The sequence below is a fragment of the Rousettus aegyptiacus genome, unplaced genomic scaffold (genome assembly GCF_014176215.1).
Source record: "Rousettus aegyptiacus isolate mRouAeg1 unplaced genomic scaffold, mRouAeg1.p scaffold_m13_p_15, whole genome shotgun sequence".
NCBI lineage: Eukaryota > Metazoa > Chordata > Mammalia > Chiroptera > Pteropodidae > Rousettus > Rousettus aegyptiacus.
In genome coordinates, this window is record NW_023416290.1 from 33,139,806 (window position 1) to 33,155,778 (window position 15,973).

At 33.8% G+C, this 15,973-nt stretch overlaps 1 protein-coding gene across 9 annotated transcripts in view; it reads left to right on the forward strand.

Moving 5' to 3' along the window:
- VPS13B (vacuolar protein sorting 13 homolog B) overlaps positions 1-15,973 on the forward strand; it is a 670,010-nt gene that overhangs the window by 449,357 nt on the left and 204,680 nt on the right. For all 9 annotated transcript variants that reach the window (XM_036233309.1, XM_036233311.1, XM_036233312.1 and 6 more), the window contains one exon: positions 7,817-8,504. In XM_036233309.1, coding sequence (XP_036089202.1) covers positions 7,817-8,504 — 688 coding nt within the window. The remainder of the gene's footprint in view (positions 1-7,816; positions 8,505-15,973) is intronic.

The following is a 15,973-nucleotide window of genomic DNA, read 5'->3' on the forward strand; positions in this document are numbered from 1 at the left end:
TTTGGTTTATCGTATTGAAACCGATACTGATAATGATCTAGCTATTATAATCAGTTTAGCACTAGAACTGGTTCCTTTTTAATAATTTATGACTTAAATTAGAACAATAGACCAAACACGGACTACAGCGAAACACAGCCTTGCCTAGACTGTCTCCATGCTGCTTTTATTGCAGTTAATACTGGTCTTGAAATGTGAATATTTGAGCTGATACTTAGCAGGCAGTAGTGGCCTCATACAGTTACTTCAAAGAGCTGGAAAAGAAACTTCATGAAAGGGAAAACTTGAAACTGTAGTACTCCTTACCATTCTATCTGTTAAGCAGTGGTGGGTGTCATTAGTTCTGCTCTTTTGCATAATTACTGCAGTATTGTGAAAAATTTTTTTGCCTTCCAACTGGGAACAATTATATTATGTGAGATCTTGTATAACATTTGGCTCAGAGAAATAAAATATAAAAAGCCCTTGTTTACTAGCACTCTATCTGTAGTGCTAGTGCATACAGTGCTTGTTCAAGTTTGTTTTTAAAAGAAAAATTTGGATTAATGACACTGAAGGATACATTTCATGTCGAAGTCAATTTATTTATTATTTTTAAATTTAATTTAATGTGCTTAAATTTTACCTAGTATATCACTGAGTTGCAATGGTATAAAATGTATAAAGTGATAAAAATTTTCAAAGTATAATGCTAACACCACTGAAATTTTGAGAATTTTCAGTAATTTAAAAATTTACTTTTATTGTTTACTTGATTTAATTAATTAATAAGTTGAAATCAAGTATTTCTGATTGTTAAAACAATTTTCTATTCATCTGAAGCTACCAGTGTAGACTATCTCTGGGTTAAAGACATAGTACAACCTCTCCCAGTGTGAACACCCCACCCCATCCCTAAAGCCAAACTTCTGAGAGATACAGCCAGAAGAGTATGTTTGCAAATGTGTAAACAATGAGACACATAATTTTTTTCAAGTTTGTAAAGTTTTTCCTTTGTAATTTCAGTATGTGAAACCATTAAAATACTATAACCAATTTTTTTATTGTATTTGATTTGGTAAGATAGACAAGATGTTTACTTCTTTGAAAACACTACTACATTTTAGCGAGGGCAGTAAAATTAGAATAAATGTCACAGTGAGATACAGATGTGATTGTAGCTTTGATCTTGTGGTTTCACACTTGACTTTTTCATAATTTATAAGATGTTTAAAATGATCTCATGATTGGTAAAAGATATTTTAATCCGCGTTAAAGCATAACTGTTGCATGTTAGAAATATTACTTCAGTGTATCTCTTATATAACCATCATTATAAGAAGGTAGAAAAATAGATGGATATATTTATGTAAAAGAAGAAATTTTTAAAAATAATGTGAATTAATACATTAGGGTAGGTGTTGAAATATCCTTTCTTGTCAGTCATCAAAACAAAAATTATATTTGTTTTAATCTTTGTTAATTCTCAAGAGGTTGGGTTTTGCATATTTTTCTTTCAATTTTAAATGTTTATTTGCAGCATTTTTATTAATGAGGCTGACTTTTGAGTGTGCTCATAAAAAGGTAGATATGGCCAAACAATAAGTTTCGATCAGTCAAGCTTATCTTTCTCCACAATGCTACTAAAGAACATCCAATTAATGTCATTTGAAATTATTTTAACATGTTCTTTGGTACTGTCACATATTCTAGTGTGTTTTTTAGCCACTACTCCTGAGATACTATGGCTCTCCTCAGACTCCAGGGTGAGCTAACAAACTTACCTATCCCAATACATTAAAAGGAAGAACTAGCTACAGTTTCCTAGCAATGAGTATAGCTTTCAGCACCTTTTCCAGGGTAGCTAGTATTCATACCATATATAGATGTGAAAGGATGGGAAAATGCGCTGAAATGATCTAAGAAGTATACTATCAACTTGACATGTTTTCTTAGATATTGAAAACCTTCTCATATTGAAATCCACTGATAGTGAAACTAGAATTTCTCTGATTTAAGTACCATCTGGTTGTGCTCAAGGCTTTAAAGCTGTTATCTCCGCATAAAATTTCAGAGTCCTATACTTTTTTCTTCACCAAACTATCCATTGTTAAGCCACAAATATTTTTCCAGCTCTTTCAGATTTTATCTAAAAGTATATTTTAACAGCATTTAAATAGTTCTTAAACAATAACAATTTATCTTGATAGATGGCATGCTGTGTTTTTTCATTTTATTTTAATTAGCCATTGTGGAACCAAATTCCCTTTTGTTTTAGTCTTTTGAATATTGTTTAATTATGGTTATCATGCCAGATATCTTAAAGGTTATTTTACCAATACAGTTTCATTTAATATAACCCATATGGAATCAATAGTCCAGTTTCCTAAAGTGAATGCTTGGAAAATCTTACATTCATATGTTAAGAGTACACATCCTTTCCTCATTAGTTGGAAAGTACAGGGATTTTGGCACAGGTTCTGTGTGGAAGCATTGTGCAGCTTTTATATGGATTTTGTTTTTAGCCTTTGATGACACTGTTTAGAATAGGAAGTATCTAATAAGTAAAGCATTTTGTCTCAAGTGCTGCCAGTGTGTTTAATATATGCCTGGAGGTCTGAAACATTATCTTCTTCACTACAGTAATATGCATTTAATTCTCTGAAAGCAGAAGGTCGAACTTTTAAAAGGGACGCAAAGTACATTTTCAAACAGAATAATTCAAAACATATGGAAGAGGGGACCAGAGTAATGTACAGTTGGTTTTTATGGTTTAATCATGATCATGTTAATGCACACCAGTAGCTAATTAAAGAAAACTTTTATTGTTCATTTTAAATGACTTAGGTAAAGAAGAGAGAGCTGATGTAACAGCACTGCCCAGAGATGCATGTGTCTGCTGCATCCACTAACAGCAAGCAGATATTGCTATTTTTGACAACTTAAATTATTAGTCCCCTTGGACAATAATAAAGCAAAAGCTATTTTCAGAGTTATTACATGGTGAACTTTTCTTTTTCCACAGAGGAATAGTAAATTGGTGCCCAAGTTTAGAGCTTAGCACAAAATTAATTGTAAAACTGTTCTAAGTAGCAGACCAGATACTCTTCAATAGACTGGTGACAAACCGATGGATTTTTAAATGTCTCAAAAATCAACAGCTTATTTACTTCAGTTCTACGAATAAGGTGGAAGCTTAGAAAAAATGAAGGAAATATTGCCTTTTAACCCAGTTTTAAGAATTTAGTTTTCTAGTACTGAGAAATTTGTCCCTTTTTTTTTTTTTCTACAAGAGTCTGAGGCTTTAATCTCTGGGTCATTGGTTCAAATTCCATTCTGTTCAGTAGTGCCTAGAATTAGTTACCGTCTGACTTCTGTTCCATAACCCGCGTGACCTGAGCTGATAGCTGGCATCCTGCCCCTGCTGGTTATTTATATGTCAATATTGGGCCACTTGACATTCACTAAAGTCTAATATGGCAATTTCAGCGCATAATCGGGCTGGACACTAAATTTTTATCTTTACCTACAGGTGGTTTGTTTTGCCATGTTGCCGCTAATGGGAAACTCTTAATCCACTTTAAAGAAGGAGAGACTAGATTTCAAATAAAATCTTTAAATAATAATAAAATATAATATGTGCGTAAAAAGTATAGAGTACAATCTCATGTAGTTAATAATGGGTACCTTTTCAGATTGAAAGAATAAAAGTAGTTGCGTTCCTGTTTTGAGTTGGCCATAGAACTCAACCTAGAGGAATTTTTTAGTTATTCTGTATACAGATATTTGGTTTGTAATGCCTCAAAATGTGGACAGTAATTCACAGACTTCTTATTTACTTGATTTTATTATTTTTTCACATGTTATTTGAGAATTCCTAGTTGGTAATAGTTTGTAGGTATATTTTACATTTTTATAATAGAGGTATAACTAAAAATTTTAAAATTAAGCTGTCATTTTTAGCCAACGGACATATGAAATGATGCTCAACATTGCTAGCTATTAAGGATGTGCAAATCAAAACCGCAATGCGATACCATCTCGCACCTGTTAGAATGGCTGTAATCAACAGAAGTAATAACAAATGTTGGAGAGGATCTGGAGAAAAAGGAACCCTCATACACTGCTGGTGGGACTGCAATTGGTACAGCCACTATGGAAAACAGTATGGAGGTTCCTCAAAAAACTAAGAATTGACCTACCATATGATCCAATTTTCCCTCTACTGGGTATCTACCCCAAAGACTTGAAAACACATATTTGAAAAGATATTTGCACACTGATGTTCCTAATATTATTATTCACAATGACCAAGACATGGAAGCAACCGAAGTGTCCTATGATAGGAGATTGGCTAAAGAAGCTGTGGTACTTATATACAATAAAATATTACTCAGCCATAAGAAGAGATGAAATACTGCCATTTGCAACAACATGGATGGACTTTAAGATAATCATGCTAAGCGAAATAAGCCAGACAGAAAAAGTTGAAAACCACATGATATCTCTTATATGTGGGGTATAAACCTAAAATCAACAAACAAACAGGCCAAACAAGCAGAGACTCATGGACATGGACGATAGACTAGTGGTTACCAGAGGGTAGGGAGGGAGGGGAAGATAGATAGGGTAAAAAGGGTCAAATATGTGGTGACAGAAATCTAACTCTTGGCAGTGAACACACAATGCAGTATATATATATATATATATATATATATATATATATATATATATATATACACACACACATATATATAAAATTTATTTATATTTATATATTTATATGCTTTACTGTTGAATTGTACCACTGAAACTGGATTTCATTAACCAATGTCACCGTAATAAAATGAATGAATGAATGAATGAATGAAGCTATCATTTTGATAATTGCCCCAATTATTTTTACTTTACTGAATTTTAAAATTAAATGTGTTCATGTCTCCAAGCAGCACACAGTTAAGCTCTGCTGCGTGACAAGCAGTGTGGCGTGTGCTAGGAATACTAATGATGGTCCCTCTTACCATAGCCTACTAGCAATTCAACCTTGGACCTATTGATTAATCTCCTACCTCAGTTTCCTAAGCTATAAAATGAGGATAACAGTACCCCCTTCACTTGGTAAAGAGAATGTATGTAATGTGCTGACAATGTTTGGCAAATAATAAATATACTCATTGGTATTTTATTTTTTATCTTCGATTGCTCACAGTCTCTGAGACAAAACACTGTGAAAAGTGCTATAATGATTTCGTTTGTTATAAAAGCACAGAAGCTGGAAGACTAGCACCAGCCAGAAGGGTCGAGGAAGTTGACTCCTTTTTTCAACTTTTTATTGAGTATCTACTATGTGTGTTCAATACATTAACTCTTGTAGTGCTGAAGCAACTCTAAGGGTTGGGTATCAGTGTCCTCAGTGTGAGGACAAGGACCCAGCAGAGGCTGAGAGTATTGCTTGAAGTGTGATCAGCGGTCAAGATAATGATGTAGATCAGAGAATGCCTGCGAATATGTCTGGAAAGACCTTAAAAAGTACAGTATATGGGCAAGTCTGTGTCCACATATATTTACATATTAATAATCACTATTCCTAGTCTGAAGGACAATTTTTTCATTTAATGTTGTATCAGAAACTAACATAGCATCAAACATTATGAATCCTCTCCACAGTGTGCTAGACACTGTACTTACTCTTTAGAGGTACCCAGAAGCAAAATAATATGACCCAGCCCCTTTAGCAGCCCCTTTCCCAGTCACCTGGGAAAAGAGACAGAAACATAACAGCTGCCCATTACTGAGTATTTACTGTGTGCTCGGCACTGTGCTGACCTTTTTGTGTACATTAACTCATTGAATCCTCATACTAACCCTTTGAAATGAGATTTATTATCCCCGTTTTACAGATGAGGCTAAGCAGCCTTAGAGAGGTTTGTAACTTTTCCAAACTCATATAATTAAGAAGTGTTGGGCTTCACCCTACGTCTGTGGACTGTTTTAACACAATCTGATACTGCCACCACAAAACATTTTAGAAGAAAATAATACAGCCTAAAACAGAAGTATGAGTAAAGCACTAGGATCACCATGAAGGAAAAGAGTGAGAACAATTTTCAGACAGGTGACATTTTTTCTGAGTCTTGATGTGATAGCTAAACATTTGCCAGCTATAGCAAGGTCAGAAGGGGTGCTCCAGGCATGGAAACAGCATGATATAGATGGAATGGTTTTGAAAAATATGATGTCTTCAAAGAACATGGAGAAGTTGTTTTTGTTTCAAATAGCTTATGCTGGGTTTTTCAAATAGCAACATGTATGTCTCTTAACAACTTTAAAATCATTAAGCAAAAATATTATATGAAAAATCTTAGTGATTGTTATATCATTGTCCTTAATTATTTCACAGTCCCTTAACATTTTCACAGGCTACTTATAATAATAATCTGTAGCATGTAGAAAAATGATGCTGTATTTACCAATCAAATGAAGAGCCTGAAAATATGATAAGCGATACTCAGTACTCTGGGGAACATTTTTCCATTGCTAATGATAATATTAATTAACACAGCCATTTTAGCAAGGTGTTGGCAATATTCTATAACCTTAAACTTTTTTTATACCATTTACCTATTTCACTTCTAGGAGCCTGTCCTGAGTAAATGTTATTAGATGTTTGTAATAGATGATTGGTGTCAAAAATTGAAAACTTTAAGGTCCAATCATGTGGGAATAGTTGAATAACTTGTTCCTAACATAAAATGAAATATTATGCAGCTTTTCAAAATGACGATTATGACGAGTATATTGGCATATAAAAACATTGGGTTACAAATTTGTCTCTATGGTCCGATTATAACCAAAATGGGGTGGGGTAGGAAGAACCTTTGGATAGGTAGGGGAAAAAGACTGACAGGAAATGCACTAAAATATTACCATTGGTTATGTTGGTGATAAGATGGGAATCAGGAGGATTTGGGCTTTTTCTTGGATTTTCCATGGTTTCTTTAATGAATTTGTATTACTTGAATGAAAAACAAAACAAACAAACAAAAAACAAATAAAACATCTAGATCTCAAATAACACACCACAACTGATAGTTGGGAGACCTCAGAAAGTGAAACCAAAGAATCACACTGGAGGTCTTAGAGGTAAGCTGCCAAGGTGATCATAACTGCTGCTGTCACCAAGTTATTTGTTCTCCATAAAGAGTGTTGTTGCTGGAAAAGTGGACAAAGGAAGATTCCACCTTCGAGGGCTTTGATTACTTACATTCTGCTTTGATCACTTAAATTTACCCATTTCAGGTCCTGTGTATGGGAAAATAAACTGCAGTTTGAATAGCATACATTTATCTTAGTTTACTCTTCTTTGTCCTTCATAATCCAGGACTACTGACTTTCCTCTCTCTTACTATCCAAAAACCTATAAATCAGTTTTATAATGACAAAGGTAAACAAAATAAACTATTCCTACCTAAAGTATAATTTCAACCAATAGTAGTCATGATTTGGAAAGTTTCTTGTACTACTTGGAAAGTCACTGTAAAGAGTACAAATTCTTTAAAGAGGCATTTTTTTATGTATATTACTTTCATTAATCCAAAAAAGAAAGTCTGATGCTCGAAAGTATATTTTAATGTTGAAAATGCACATTCCATGCTTTTTCTCAAATATTTCCTTGGCATTTTAATATGAATAACCTTTTCGACTGAGCTCTGTTTTGTTTTTATGATTATTCTGTTACAAGTTATACTAGATCCATTTTTTAACATGTTTATATAACATTATGTAATAACACTTGGAATGTAACTAGTTGAAACTATTTTATTGTTTTTCCTCACAGATCTCTAAGCAAGAACAGAAAAAAATGGATACATTTGATGGAAGCATGGCTGAAACCTCATCGCGGTACAGTGGTGCTCAGGATAGTGGAATTGGCAGTGACAGTGTTAAAATCAGAATAGTACAAATAGAACAACACAGTGGTACTAGTCAGCATCGCATTGCCCGTCCCTCACGCCAGTCATCAATTGTAAAAAATCTAAATTTTATTCCCTTTGACATATTTATTACTGCAAGTAGAATCTCACTAATGACCTACTCTTGTACAACCTTACCCAAATTGAAATCTCAAGAACAGAAGGATAACGATAAAACGGACGAGTGTACATTAAATCTCCCAGAAGTTGATTCAGATGTCGCTAAGCCCAGTGAGGCATGTATTTCCACGGTAACAGCAGAAGATCTCTTAAGCGGCAGCATATCTTTTCCTTCAGGGAAAAAAATAGGGGCCATTTCTCTTGAAAGTCTTCACGCATCTACAAGGTCATCTGCTAGACAAGCGCTTGGTATTACTATCGTTCGGCAGCCGGGACGAAGAGGAACTGGTGATTTGCAGCTAGAACCTTTTTTGTACTTGATTGTCTCCCAGCCTTCTTTGCTTCTGAGTTGTCACCACAGAAAGCAGCGAGTGGAAGTGACTATTTTTGATGCTGTGCTGAAAGGGGTGGCCTCTGATTACAAATGTACAGGTAAGAGCCTTCAACTTTACTGGAGTGCTGCTAACTACTATTACTTATTAAGTTTTATTCCCAGTTTGAAGATTGATCAAACAGCAAAAGCTGGCAAACCAGGCAAGACTTCTTTTCTCTACAGAATATGTAAATATGTAAAGTTCATGTCCCACAGCTGAATCATGTTTAAGAAAATGTTTGAAACATATCCAGGTTTAGCCTTCGTGTCCTTACTATGCCTCTGAATATTTTTTTTTTTTTCAGGAGCTAAATAAAACAGAGGCTCTTTCTGGGCTATAGAAATGCTTAACAATTTCGAGTGATTGGGAAGCAAAGCTTTTTTTCGTATTAATGGCCTATGAGTACGCTTTCCACTTTAATGCAACTGTTCAGGTGAAAAAGAGAACCTTAGACAACTAAGCTTATTGTTTCGGTATTCTGTTGATCTAATCTTCATGGTATAACAGGTTCATAGTAAATATTTGAGATTTATTAGTAAAGTAAGATGATTTAAAATTGTTATGCATCCAGAACAAACATGTTTATTAGCAGTGTTGGCCAGCTGGCTCTTGTTGCCCCGTCCTGCATTTCTCATAGCCAGAGAGTATTCTGTATTATAATAATTATATTGAATTTCTGAAACTTGTTGCCTGTTGAGACTAGGAAAATGATCAGGGATTCAAATTTGTGACATACTGGTTGATAAGTAACAAGGGCTAATGGAAACAGGGCCAAACAAGGCATAGAGACCTTTTCCCTGAGTTAATGTAGAATTAGAGATTTGAGCAGAAAGACTAAGAGAGGGTAGCTGAGTCATCTACTTAAGCTACACTACCCTATCAGATTAAAATTTATTTTGACTTGTTTCAAAGATGCAAATTTTCTTTTGATATTCTAGTAGAACACTAGTTTATTCAGTATTTTAAATTTTTATTAAATATTAACAAAGTTATTTTTCAATTTATGTTTTTATGATTTAAATTGGTTCATTTGAATCAATTATTCAAGTCCATTACCAATTGAGAAACACTTCACGTAGCACACTATTCCATACTGAGGAAAGCACTATTCCAAGTGTAGGATTCTTTTGAAACCCTGATATGTGGATAATAAAAAAATAGAAAAAGATGAATGACTCTATGTTAGCTGCATGAGAAGGCGGAGTGGTATGGTAGAAGTGGCCAGTTCCATTTCTGGATTCTAAATGGAAGGAGTCATTTCACTGTCTTAATTGGACCAAAAAGGGTATCATCATGAAGCCAACTTTCTCAGGTCCAGGAAAAGCTAAAATCATCGTCAGTTAAAAATGAATGAGTAACATATATCTTTCTGCAGTGTTCATGCCTCGGGTCCTCAGATAACGTCATTCATTCAACTTCATACTGTTACTGTAGGACCTTAACTCTTGTTTGTATCAATTACCTATGGCAAAATTGGTTTTGTTATATGTTGTTTCACTTGAAGTTGCAGAACCTATCAGTGACATTAAGTGAGGACTTACTGTACTTTCTTTTGATGCTAAAATTAATCCTTTCCTGTAAGGTAACTCAAGAGGCAGCCAACCAATAGCAGTTTTAGCATACATGGCATCTCAGTGATTGTCCTATTTCAGTATATCAGACACACCTGAAGTTGTTATGCTGATAATGGGTTTTCTTTCTTTGCGAGGACAAAAAAAATTGTAAAGTAAAATCTAGCACAATGTGGCTGTTTATTGTTTTCTGTGCAAGTCATAAACGATTATTACACATATGCTCATATTCCTTTGTGTGGCAATCATATGGAGCAAAAAGCATACAAATGATTTTGTTTTACCCTTTAAAAAGGCTTATGTTTAGAGGATAATTTTCAAAAAATCATAATTTTTATATAAATATAAAAGAATACATCAAAGATTCTATTTAACTCATTAATAAAGGAACCAGTAAGAATATTACAAAACAGTTCATAAGCAGGAGACCTCTAAGGCCCTAGTCATCTGGGAAATTTTGATTTTCTCATTCATTAGGGTCGTAAGAATCATTGATCATTGACTTTATTCATTGTTAAAGCATGGCTCTGAGAGAATCTAGAAGATGGAAATATTTTTAACATTGTTAGAAAGATTTGACATATTCATTTGACATATTCAGGTGGCTGCAATAAAGACCCTGAAAGCAAATACTAAACATCCTTTGAGCACTGTTAGAATATGGTATAATATCCCAAGGTAACTACTCTATATTAATCAACATAGTTTTTAAAATCACACCTACCTTCCTGTCTTGTACAATCAACTTGGCATTTTTTTTAGAATGAACTTCTTATCCCTATTGTGCTTTCATTCTACATTCAGACAATCTTTGGAAGGAGCCATTCATTCATTCCATTTGAACCCTGGCTGTTTATTAGACATGTTCAGGATGCTAAGGAACCAGTAAAAAGACTCAGTTTCTGCATTCAGGCACCTCTCTTCATTTAACAATTATGCTTATTATGATTAATGATGAAAGTTTTGCAGAATATGGGTCTTTATGACATGGGGGATTGTGCCAGAGATGCAGTTTAGAAAAGTATCATCAATATGCAGTGGTTTAAGGAAAACTGCTTGGATGCTGAGGATTGAAATAGGACTACTTTTCAAATGCATTTTTAAAATTATTTTTAGATTGACCTCTAGCTGCAATTAAGAATAATTTTTAGTATTCTATTTATTTGTATTTTGGCTTTATTTCTTTGTAATAAATTTTAGTGGTTGCTCAGGAGTTTCCAATATACATACCTAATCTTTCACAGGCTATTTAGCAGTAACATTTTATCACTTCAAGGAAAATGTGAAAGCTTTACAATCACATAGATTTCTTTACCCTTCCTCACTTGTGTTATAATTATCAAAATACTATGTCTGCATATTTTGAAAACCCTATCAGATAAGATTTTGATACTTGTTTCAAGAATCTTACATATTTTAGAGACCTAAAGAGGGGGAAACTAGTATATTTTGTTTCCAAGGTATTTTTTATATTTACCATGTCCAGAGCTCTTCCTTCATTCTTCAAGACCTAAGTTTTCCTCTGATACATTTTCCTTCAGCATTAAGTACATCCTTTACCATTTCTTTTAGAGCAGGCCTGCTGGCAACCAGTTCTCTTAGTTTTCCGTCATCTGAGAGTTCTCTCTCTCTCTCTCTCTTTCTCTCTCTCTCTCTCTCATTCTCTCTTTCTCTCGCTCTCTCTTTCTCTCTTTCTCTCCCTACCTCTCTCCTTATTCCTGAAGGATATTTTTGCTAGATATATAATTTCAAGTTTACATGTCTTTCAGCACTTCAGAGATATTGTTCCACTGTCTTCTATCCTCTGTGATTTCTGAAGAGAAATCCATGTTAATTCTCCTATTGTTGTTTCCGTATATGTAATGCATTGTTTTTCTCTAGCTCCTTTCAAAATTTTTTTTCTCTATCTTTGATTTTCTATAACTTGATTATGATGTGCCTGGGCTTGATTTCTTTGAATTTTTCCTGTTTGAAGTTCTGCAATATTCTTGACTCTATAAATATATGTTTTTTAATTTAGGTACTTTTTGTCTATTATTTTTTAAAATATTTTTCTGCACCAATCTTTCTCTCCTTTTGAGACTCCAATGTTCAGCTGTTTTATATTATCCCATAGATTGCTGGGAATCCTTTTCCTTTTTACCTCTCCATTCTTTATATTGGATAATTTCTGTTGAACTTTTCAGTTCTAAAATTTCTTTTGATTCTTTTTTGTAATTTCTGTTTCTTTTCTAAGAACTATATTTCCATTAATTTCAAATGTGTTTACCTTTACCTCATGAAACATAACATCTGCTGAAGTTTTAAATGCTTATGTCATTGACACCATCGCACAGCCACTGCACTATCTGTTCCACACACACACACACACACACACACACACACACACACAGAGCCCACCCTTGGGGAAAAACCAGTAGAGAAAAATGAAAAATGAAAAACAACTGGTCTCTCCTACGCTCGTGAGAACACAGGCCTTTTCGTCGCCTTCTGGCTGTTCTTGCCACCGCTGTGCAACACAACTCAGGACTCACTTTCAGGATGGTTATCAGAGAAAAGATAAAAACAAAACAAAATGGGAAACTCAGAATTGTATGAGTCATATCTGCAAATTTGACTCTCTTCCCAACCTGCATGCATTATTCTTGCTCTTGTTTACTTTTGAGAGCCCTCATTTTTTCAAAATTTTAATTGTAAATACCATGAGACCTCGGCTGCAGCAAGGTTATTCCAGTTTCAGCTGACACCAGAAATCCTACAACTTAAAATAATAAAAATATTTTCTAGTCCATGAGCCAAGACATGGTTTTCTGAGAAACTTAATACAGGATTTCCCCCAAAAGTGATACTTTAATATCTTTACATCTATGAGCACAGATCAGTTAAATGTATTGTAATGAATAATTATTGCTCTGAGGGACTTGTCAGCATTAACTTGATTCTGCCCATGTCACCATGAGGCAAAGAACATGCCCAAATATTCAAAGAGTGCTAATAGTGTTTTCCCCTTGTGTTCCTTAGGGATATCCTTTCATATATTATAAAATTGAGTTAGTAAAAGAAATGCTGTGAAACTCATTGTCCCTCATGTCAATTTGCCTTCTAGCACATGTCTGATGTGTATGCACACACACACACACACACACACACACACACACAGTGTGTTACATATACCATTTATACACATATATATTAAAAAACCTAAATACATTGCAAGATGCTACCTAAAGTAGATGATAAATGGATTCTATATTTATACCTATACCATCTATTTTAGAAACCTGAAGTGATATAAAAATGATGACAATTGCTTATTATTTGGAAAGAGATAAAGTATAATCCACAGTTGCATAATTTAGTGATCTAAAATTACACCAGCTATACCTGCAAGTGTATATGTAGTACTTTGTTTTACTCTCCATAATTAAAAGAAAAATGGTAGATCATTTAAAATATAAATTATCAATAAATTTTTATGACTATTAATATTAATAATCTATAAATGATTTTCTTTCTAGTTCAGGTAGATAATAAATCTGTGAGTTAACAAGTTTCTCTTCAAAATATTAAAATAATGTGGCAATGAGCCTTTCCATGCCCTTCTCGCCTAGAGCAACCTCTAACAGAAATGAGACCTTCTACCAGCACATTCATATGTAGCAGCTGTATTACTGGCAATTCTCATTTAAATAAAAATGTACGTAGTTATTGTTAACATAATCATGTTAGTTGTGTTTATAAATATTTAAAAATTGGTATTTGTTTTGTTTAAGGTAATGGAGTCCAGATTTGAAATTGCCTCATATCTTGACTATGCAGTCTAAGGCAGACTCAAAAAGTAATTTTTCTTCTTGTTTGTTTAGGGGTTTTGTTTGTTTTTGAAAAAATGACAGTGCCATCTGGTCAGCTGTGAAGGAGTTGAAGCATTCTGAGGAAATTTAACCCTCATACTTCTTCAGTCCACAGTCAGTTCAGTATCTTATTACTCATTAATATATTCTAGGAACTAACAAACCAATTTGAAAATAATTGCTTCTGCTCTTTAGCAACTTCTTTACAATTTTTCAAGCATCAACTATACTAAAATATAAAAATTAAAGTTGATTTGAATTTATCACACTGTAAAAACAGGTAATAAACTTCTATGGAGGACAGAAATATCCATGATATGATATAGTATGGAACACTTTCTGCATTTTAAAGTTTTATAAATGTTACAGATATGACTTCAGGTTCAGTTAAGAGGTAGACATGAAATAGAGTTCAGTAAGAGCTCAAGATTTGGAGTTAGTCAGTCCTGAGTTCTAATCTCAGCTCTGCTACTTACAGCTGTGTACCTTGGGCAAGTTATTTAACATCTCTGAACTTCAGTTCCCTAACTATAATATGAAGGTAATACTGATAGCAACCTCCTAGGGTTGCTGTGAGAATTAAACAATGTATATGAAGCTCTTAGCTGAGTGTGTAGCACAGGACTCAATGAATATAATATTATTGTTGTCACTTTTATCATCGTTACTATCATTAAAAGCTGACTTTAAAATAGTGGTTGTAATCTGCCCAAAAACCTTATATCATTTTAGTGTAATTATAGCTATTGTGTAGTTTGAAAATTTTCAGTTGCAGTAATTGACTTCTTTACCCTTTTTTGAATAAGTCTGTAGAAATTGTGCCAAAGACATTTGAGTAAACCAACAGTTAGAAAATCGTAAACTGGCTTCTTACACCTCATAAATCATATCTTGATTTCATTTAGTTATTATGACTTTAAGAGAAAGATTGAATTACATATCTCTTTAGAATTAAAGGCTTTGTTAATATCCCTGGAAAGGCTTAGAATTAACCTGTGACTTTAATGTCGTAATGATCACAACTTGAACATTTATCTGAAAGCTTTGCTGCTGGGAACATTTCTTGCTGACCAATAATGTGAAATGAAATTATTACTTTGACAGGAATTAGCAAGTAAGTAGGTCTATTAAATGAGAGACATGCTAGTGCTCAGGGAAAATTATACTGCAAAAAAAGAAGTCACTCAGCCAGTGGGGGGAACTAATATATTGTAATGAAAATCAGAAATTTTTTCTTTAATCTTAGCTCTAATGTTCTTAGCTCCTTGATGCAGATAACTAAATTTCTTGGTGGATTAGTTTCCTTATCTCTAAAATTGGTATAATAATCCTGTTCTTGCAGTTTAATGGTTTAATCTGAGTTCCGAATTAGATGATATTTATGAAATGCCTTGGAATTATGAAATGTTATTCACCTGTAAGTTGGGACTTCTGTAGTTTTTAGGAGTAGAAGGGAGAGCTTAATAGGTCTTCCTTTTTGGACATGAGGAAAAATTGTCATCCCATCCCCTTTGACACCATTTAAAATAATATTTACATAAAATGAATGAAAAATTGGAGGAATCACTTAAAGCCACTGGATTGGCTCTCAGTGTTACAGAACTCAGACTTTGCTCAGAGCAGAGAAGAGGGTTACAGTTGGAATTAAGTTGATCTTCCTTAGATATATATGATTACATTTTTTACTGGACATGAAAACAATCAAATAGGAAAGATATCCAGAACAATATCGTCTGCTGCTTAGCACCAATGAAGTAGACAGAATACACTTCCTTCTAGGAAGATATAGAATACTTGGTTCTGAAAATTAGATCTAGTGGACACTGGTGATCACACAGGCTCGCAGTCACTTTATTCCTTTCATCTTTTATGGGATCTGCACTTGGGTTTTCAAACAAGGAAATCTCTTCTCCTTCCTCTCACATCTTACAAGGTACAGAGTACAGAGCATGGGAAAAAGTGTTTATGGAGTTAGCCAAATGCCTAGCTGTCAGCAAGGAGAGCCTGATAACTTGGCTCTTAACTTAATATTCAGAGTAAATTAGAATCGATTTCTTGGTTAATTTTGCTGTCCTGACATTGATTGTTACTGTGTTTTAAGGATC